At 40.0% G+C, this 8,790-nt stretch overlaps 1 protein-coding gene across 1 annotated transcript in view; it reads left to right on the forward strand.

Moving 5' to 3' along the window:
• Nucleotides 1-8,790, forward strand: part of FAM76A (family with sequence similarity 76, member A) — a 48,226-nt gene that overhangs the window by 26,484 nt on the left and 12,952 nt on the right. Inside the window, exons 3-5 of the mRNA XM_008575571.1 lie at nucleotides 893-947; nucleotides 1,793-1,945; nucleotides 7,063-7,220. Of these exons, the coding sequence (XP_008573793.1) occupies nucleotides 893-947; nucleotides 1,793-1,945; nucleotides 7,063-7,220 (366 nt within the window). The remainder of the gene's footprint in view (nucleotides 1-892; nucleotides 948-1,792; nucleotides 1,946-7,062; nucleotides 7,221-8,790) is intronic.

Below are 8,790 nucleotides of genomic sequence, written 5' to 3' on the forward strand. Positions count from 1 at the left end.
CCTCGCTCAGCCAGTGAGCGGGAACCGGTCTGTATGTGGGATCCGAACCCGCGGGCGGGAGCACCGCCGCGCTTCCCAAGTGGCGCACTTATCCAGTGCGCCACCGGGCCGGCCCTCTCTGTATCTTTATTTATTTATTTATTTATTTATTTTTTAAAAAGATGACCGGTAAGGGGATCTTAACCCTTGACTTGGTGTTGTCAGCACCACGCTCTCCCAAGTGAGCAAACCGGCCATCCCTATATGGGATCTGAACCCGTGGCCTTGGTGTTATCAGCACCACACTCTCCCGAGTGAGCCACGGGCCGGCCCAGATCTCTGTATCTTCACAAGGTAAAGGATGTTTTTATTTTTGCCAGTGCTTAACTCTAAGAGAAACTGGAAATATTGACAAAATATTTGGCAGTAGCGTCTATTTCTCCACCTCGGTGATTTTCATACATTTTACTTACAAGGAGAGCACAGACAGAGTGAGGTCAACATGGATAGAATCTCTGAGTTTATATACCAAACACACATACTTTATTCCTCACCTCAGATATCGCAGCTGTTCATCTGACTTGAGAATTTCTTTTCCACTAATCCCTTTCAGTCTCAGAATATTTGAGGGTCTTCTCCGTATCTGGTAATTTATTTCATGATCCTTGGAGATGTCATAATCAGAAATCACTCTCCATCATTTTAACTAAAGCCTCATTTTATTTGAGATAATAAAATTAATACCTACATAATAATTAAAGGAGTTATCAAACAGATACTCAAACTTTAGATAACTAAGAGTCCAGACCATATTTCATCTTGTGCCTTAGCAATGAGCAAATTCTTTGGGCTTAAGGAGGAATCAGTTTTCAGATGTTCTAAGAAAGCCTTGTGTCTCTTTCTTCCTCAACAGTAAAACCAATACAATATGCAAGAAATGTGCTCAGAATGTGCAGTTATATGGAACAGTAAGTAGTATTCCTTTGAACCTAACAATGAGTACTTGGGTCTCTTGGAACCTTACCTTCTGTGCACTATTAATGTCATTACCATATTTTTATTGGAAGAACTGGTTATGTGTAATATATCTAGCATTTCATCTTTTGAACTTAGGTAGTACTTATTGTTAAGAGTTCTGTGTTTATGGTTTCTCTGCATCCATTTTCTTTTGTAATTAGTTAATATAGTATAATACATTAAAAGATTTTCTGATGTTAAATCATCAAAAAAAAAAAAAAAAAGAGTTCTGTGTTTATAGTCACTGTGCCGGGATTAAAATTATATATTATAATTTTCCTTGAAAGTCTTCAGTGACCAGTATGGAAAGAGGAGGGGAAAGATGAATCCTATGACTTGACCTCTTTGTTTGGTAACAGTTGACTGACCATTCATTTTAATGAATTTTTTTTTTTTCCCTCTTTCTTAATGTTACGGTTCAGAATACTATGTCCTTGCAGGCATTCTCCCAACATTTTATACACTGATAATGGCAAAGAGGTTTTTTCAAAATTTTGGAAGCATTTGCTGGTTTTTCTAAAGAGCTGGTTCTGTTGAATTTCTCATAGAAGTCTCAGCATAACATTAATGGATTTTTATTGTTTTTATTTATTTTAAAATTAGTAGTCCTGTGCAGAAAAACACTTTGTATAGTGTTAAGAATTAAGCTTCGTTTGATCAGTATGAAAGCAAAATTTATGAAGTTGAGAATACATTTTTACCATGACTAATAGACTACACAGTAGGAATTATTGTTTTTAAAAATGAACTGGTATTTTATGATATACTTACTTGACCCTTTTTTTTTCTCTTTAAGCCCAAACCTTGTCAGTATTGCAACATAATTGCAGCATTTATTGGCAATAAATGCCAGCGCTGCACAAATTCAGAGAAGAAGTATGGACCACCATATTCTTGCGAACAGTGCAAGCAGCAGTGTGCATTTGACAGGAAAGATGATAGAAAGAAGGTAAATTTCTGTGTTTTTCTTGATTTATTTTTATTTCAGAGAAATTAAGGTGGGCCAATTGTGTTAAGACATAACAGAGAAAGAGTTCACAATTCTTTTTCTGGTTCTGTTATTGGATTTGAAGAAAACATTTATTCAGACTTTAATTTTAGTTATCAAATATGGACCATTATATTATAATATTTCATGAGAATCTGAATTACAATGATCAGTATCCCACATAAGTGAAATGGTGATTGGCAAAAATCTATAGAACTCTGTAAAGGAGAGATTGTGACTTAAGCAAGATAGAGTGGTTTAACCAGTTTTACTGTCTGACTCTTTAAAGTTTCTATCTGTTGGGCTGGCCCGGTGGCGCACTGGAGAGTGCGCCGCTTGGGAGCGCGGCAGCGCTCCCGCTGAGGGTTCAGCTCCCATGTGGAGACCGGTTCCCGCTCACGGGGTGGGCGCGGTGCGGGCGCAACCCCAAGGGTTGCAATCCCGTTGCCGGTCAGTAAAAAAGAAAAAAAAAGAAAAGTTTCTATCTGTTGGGCTGGCCCGGTGGCGCACTGGAGAGTGCGCCGCTTGGGAGCGCGGCAGCGCTCCCGCTGAGGGTTCAGCTCCCATGTGGAGACCGGTTCCCGCTCACGGGGTGGGCGCGGTGCGGGCGCAACACCAAGGGTTGCAATCCCGTTGCCGGTCAGTAAAAAAGAAAAAAAAAAGAAAAAAAAAGAAAAGTTTCTATCTGTTGAAGTTAAAGATCACAAGAAGATACCATTAGAGGGAAGCTATATGTGGAATGGTGGTATTTTGGTGGAACCAAAATGGTTTAGAGTTTGGTCATATTACTCTCCTGCTTGAAACCCTCCTGTAGTTTTCAGTTGCACTTAGAATAAAACCCAAACCCCTTCCATGGCCTGCAAGGCCCATACCTAGCTTTCAGTCTCATCTTTCGTCATGCTTCTTACCTCTTACCTTGCTCCAGCCATAGTGGCCACCTTTCAGTCCTTCAGACATGCAGGTCTCATTCCCACCTTTGCACTGGCTGTCCTGTTTCCTGATGTGCCCTTTTCTAGAGTGTTATAACTGGCTCCTCTTGAGGTCTCAGCTCACATGCCACGTCTTGTGTGTGTTTGTGTGTACACACATTTAGTTTTATTGTAACAAAGCACCTTGTACACTTTTTTGGTGGGGGTGAGGGCAGCTGGCTGGTGTGGGATCCAAACCCTTGACTTTGGTGTTACAAGGCTGTGCTGTAACTGAGTTAACTGGCAAGCCAACTTGTACACTTTTAACGTTTAAAGTGAGCATCATTAGATGCCACCTCTTCACAGAAACCTTTTACCAACTCCCTTAGTCACTTTTTGTCAGATCACCCTGTTTTATTGTCTTCTTAGTATGTAACTTTACAGAAAATGATCTTGTTTATTTGCTTACATGTTTGTGCACCCTACTAGAATGTGAGCTCTTTGTCCATCTTGTACTCTGCTGTATTTCCAGTGACTTGACACATAGTAAGTGCTCAATAAATATTTGTTGACTAAAAGAATGCAGTTCAGAAACTCTTTTTCAGTGTCCAGAGGTGCTTTTCAGAAGTGCTTAGGCTCTGAAGGGCTAACTCTTGCAAACCAAATTCGTTAATTTACAATGGAAGGATATAACTTTCCAGTGACCAAAATACTGTTACCTGCCAACCAGGTCACCTCTTCCCTGAATCAAGATACTGGAGAAGCTGAATTAGTAATCAGGAGGTAGCTTATGATAGTGTGCTACCCAGGTCTGGGGGACTGCACAAACTTTGTAGTCGCCCAGACCAGTATCCTATCCCACTCCTGGGGCTAGCGGAATGATCGTGGGCAAGTTACTCTCATTGGACATCAATTTCTTCATCTTTCCCAATGGTAATAACAGTAGCTACTTCACAGGGACATGGTGATATTTAATTGAGATAGGTATATAAAACACTTAATTTTGAGCCTTGTATGTAATATAACTCAATGAATGATACATGTATTATTAATTGGAATAGCTAATTTTTTATTAATCTGGTTATACTAGAATTCATTACGTTTCTGCTTTATTAGTTACAATTCTGCCTTAAGGATTTGGATATTTTTAGACATCCTCAGTCACCTGTTCATAGTCATAAGTAGATGCTTGATTAGAGCGGAGCCTTATAACACCAAGGTCATGGGTTCAGATCCTCATACCAGCCAGCCACCAAAAAAAAAAAAAAAAAACCAACAGAAAACAAAACAAACAAACAAAAACTTTAATAGAGGAGTGCTAAATTTAGGAATTAAGAAGAGCAAGTGATCTGTACTCATAATGTGTGGGTTGAAATCTTGATTCTGTCACTTATTAGCTGTGTGACTTTGGGCAAGTTAATTCATCAGTGCTTCAGTCTCCTCATCTGTAAAGGAGATGGTTAGATCACAGCACTGTTACAACAGTCGTTACATGTAAAGCCCTTAGAATGTAATCTTGTCCTTGATAAGTACTTAATCAGTGTTATCTATGATTATTTGTTTTTGATGAATTCTCGGAGGATTACCTTATTTTTAAAGTTTATTTTTAAAGGAGCTATCTAAAAGTGTCCTGTTCTTCTATGTGCAATTTTTATATTCAGTGCTTTCCCTTTTTCAGTGCAGTTGCCTTGTTTTCAAACCCTTCTTTAGTGAAAGCTCTTTCCTAGGCATGGTCCTCTGGAGTGTTTTACCTTAAGGCCATATCCCATAACCATGAACTGAACCAGACTGAAGTTTGGTTTCAAAGTTCATTTATACATTCATTAACAAATAATTAAATGCTCGTCATGTGCCTAACACTGTTCAAGGTATTGTAAATACACTAATGAACTAAAGGAAGCATACTCTCTTCTCTGTGTAATTCCAACCAGTCCTGCTTTCCTGCCACCTGTACCAGACTGTCCCACAAATGGTTTTACCGTCTGAATGTGGCAGAAAGGCATCCCAGCCTCTGAGGGGTGAAGAAGCCACATTCTTCTTTTCTAACCTTGTGCCTTGCTCCCTGGTGCAGAGCTACTTCTCCTCAAAGGAATCAACTTTATCTAACAGTGCCAAGAACTTAACTGTCACAGAGCTTATATTCATGTGTATGAGAGAGAGATGGGTGAGGACAAAGAAGGAAATAAATAAATGAACGCATATTTTAGATGTAAGTGCTATGAAGAAACAGTACATGGTAGAGAGTGATTGGGAGCTTAGAATGGGCAATCAGGAGGACCTCCAAGGAGATAACATCTGAGCTGAAACTAGAATGATGAGAAGGTAGCAGCCATGGGGAGCTCTGGAGGGCTAAGATTCTGGGAATAGGGACCCGTTGTGAAAAGACCCTAAGGCACGAATGAGCTTGGTATTTGGGAAGAACAGAAAAAAGGCAGAGTGAACAAGGGGAAGAGAAAGCAAATGAGGTTAATGGCAATTAGGGGTTACATTTAAGTCAACATAGGCTGGTAAAAAATTTGGATTTTATGCTAGATAGGATGAGAAACTATTAGGTTTTAAGAAAAGAAGATGTAATCAGATTTACATTTAAAAAGCCCTTTTTGGCAGCTTTGTGGAAATGGTTTGTCAGGGCCCAAGAGTGGAAGTTGGGTGATCATCTGGGCAGCTCTTGCAGTAGTGAGAGATGAGAATGGCTTTACTAGGATGGCAGCAGTGGAATGAGAAAGCAGTGGATAGATTTAGACTGATGGACTTGCTGATGGGTTGGGAGATGGGGAGCAAAGAGGCTTTTGTGAACGAGATAAAACATACTTCAGATAGATGATAATATAGCCTACCCATGTTCAAGATGGGGCGCAGATCTAATTTCAGGAATAAGAAATGAAAACTGTAAAATTCCATAAAATATCAGCACACACCCTTCTGTGTGTAATTCCAACCAGCCCTGCTTTTCTGCTGCCTGTATCAGACTGTCCCACAAATGGTTTTACAGTCTGTGGCACAAAAGCACCCCAGCTTCTGAGGGGTGAGGAAGCCTTCTTTCCTAGCCTTGTGCCTTGCTCCCTGGTGTAGAGCCACTTCTGCTCAAAGGAATCAACTTTATCTAATTCAGACAGTGCCATGGTAGGACACCACCAGGTACTGAAGCCCAGAAAGCTACTCACCCACTGGGTTTTCTCTGGGGACAGTCTTTCTATCTGAGAGAAGGTATCCAGCATACCGTTTTATCAGCCATTTATAAGGTATTAAAACTGAAGTATGGGGGAGGATATTAGGGAGATGTTGGTCAAAATTTCAGTTAGGAGGAATAAGTTCAAAAGATCATCGTACAACATGGTGACTATAATTAATAACGGTGTATTGTATTCTTGAAAATTGCTAAGAGGGTAGATTTTATTTTTTTATTTTATTTTATTTTTTAATTTTTTTAAAAGATGACTGGTAAGGGGATCTTAACCCTTGACTTGGTGTTGTCAGCACCACGCTCAGCCAGTGAGCGAACCAGCCATCCCTATATGGGATCCGAACCCGTGGCCTTGGTGTTATCAGCACCGCACTCTCCCGAGTGAGCCACAGGCCAGCCCAAGAGGCTAGATTTTAAATCTTCTCCCCACAAAAAAAAATATGTGAGGTAGTGCTTTTGTTAATTAGCTCAATTTAGCCTTTCCATGGTGTATACATATTTCAAAATAACATATTTTACATGGTGAGTATTTATGATTTTTATTTTTCAATTAAAAGAAAACCCCAGCTGCCAAAAACAAAAAATTAAAACCCCTGAAGTAGACTTTATATTTTACCTTCTGTCTTGTCTTCTCCCTGCTGAGTTTTTCTTAATGAGCACTAAGGAGATATTTGTGTCTTTTGAAATTCTTATGGGAACTTTGCTCTGGTCTGTGTTTGCTAAGTTGGAGAAAAACAAAACAAAAAGATGCATGAAATTAGCAGCTGATATTTATTAAGTAACATTTATGCCTGGCACCGTGCTAAGTATTTTACCTACCTTATGTCACTAAATCCTTGCAACAGCCCTCTGTGGCTTGCCCAGGGTCACATGGCTCGGAAGTGGCAGAGTTAGGACGTACCCCAGAGGTTCCAGCTCCCAGTGCCCACATTCTCAGCCACTGCACTACATTCCATCTTCTTCATCTTTGTCTTCTCGTCTTTCAGGTAGATGGGAAATTGCTGTGCTGGCTGTGCACTCTTTCATACAAACGGGTCCTCCAGAAGACCAAAGAGCAGAGGAAGCACCTGAGCAGCTCTTCTCGTGCCAGCCACCAGGAGAAGGAGCAGTACAGTCGCTTGAGCAGTGGTGGCCATTATAACAGGTAACCCCAAGATACATGAAGTAAGAGCAGAGGTGCTGGTTGGTCAGATGTAGCATTCACACAATCAGTTGTGGAAGATACCATCTCATATAAATTTTCCTATTTTCTTTCTAGTTACTAGCCTGTAGGAGGAATCTCACATCATATTTTATAATACATATGTCTTCCAAGGGCCAAGGTGATTTCCATAAGGTGTCAGGATTTCCTGACTTTATACTATGTCTGAAAGTTTTGTGGAACTTACTCTACTTTCACATATAGTGTTCTCATCCTTAGAGTGGGTTATCTTCTAGAAGACTGGACATTTAGTTTTCTGAGTTTTTTTAATGCATAGTTGGCCAGGAGGTTGATAGATTTGATAGTTCTAGATTTGTCCTAGTGGGATCCAGTCAAAAAGATGTCCTTTCATTGTTGTCTTAAGCTTCCTTTCAGAATATCTGTAATATTGTTAAAAGTTCTGGCTCTGGACTGAATCCTGGTTCTGCCGATTTCTCTGTGGGGATCTTGGGCAAGTTTTTGCATCTGTAAAATGAAGAAAATAATAGTATTACCTCACAGGGTGTTGTGAAGATAAATTATAAGTACGTGCATAGTGATTAGTTTTATAACTGGCATATAGGAAGTATTCAATACAGTTTAGTTATTTTTTTGTTAATACTACCATTATGACTTTGTTCATTCAGCAAACTTATTAAGTCCTCTCATGGGCCAGGGACTCTGTTGCGAATGCAGAGATGAGTAAAAGAGTCATGCTATTCTCCAAGAGTATTCAGTCTAGTAGAGAAGACAGACTTGTAATCAAATCATTTCAGTATAATGCAATGGGCACCTCAGTGGAAACTTGAAGATACAGGCATGAGAGGCAGTAGTAATTAACTGCCTTGGGAAGTCAGGCAAGGCATGCTTGGAGAAGAGCTGGTGTTGGAGCTGGATTTTAGGATGAGTTGGAATCATCAGAGAAACAATGGGCAGAGGCATCCTAGGCTGTGGAACTAGCATTTCCAAAGACATGGAGGGCATGAGACCACAGAGAATACTGGGGAATTGTAAGTCCTTTTATATTGCTGGAGCTTATGATTGGGAGCTGGGGAATGGGAGGAAAAGGGGTCCTGCAGACCCTGACTGGAGTGGAAAATATATTGGAAGAAATAGGGGCTGGGGGCTAATTAAGGAGCTTTTTTGTAAGAGTTCAGGTAATGTTAAAACAAGAACCTCACCTGAGGCAGTGGCAGTGAAGATCAAAGAGGCAGATTCAGGAACGTACTTTGGAGGGAAATTATGAGGAACTGAGATATCTGATGAACAGCTACATGGGCGGGAGCTGAGTGAGTGAACAATAATTACCAGGTTTCTTATTTTGGTAAACAGGTAGATCCTTATCTGAGAGAGAGTACAGGAAAGGGAGAAGAGAAGAAGTTCTCTTTTGAAAAGTTGAGTTTGAAGCATCAAGAATTATTTATAGGAGCTTAGCCTAGAACCCAGAAGAGAGGTTCGGACGTGAGCCATTGGTAGACATAAGAATCACTAGGAGTAGAGATTATTTTATTTTATTTATTTATTTATTTATTTA

This window comes from Galeopterus variegatus, unplaced genomic scaffold (genome assembly GCF_000696425.1).
Source record: "Galeopterus variegatus unplaced genomic scaffold, G_variegatus-3.0.2 Scaffold1207, whole genome shotgun sequence".
Lineage (NCBI taxonomy): Eukaryota > Metazoa > Chordata > Mammalia > Dermoptera > Cynocephalidae > Galeopterus > Galeopterus variegatus.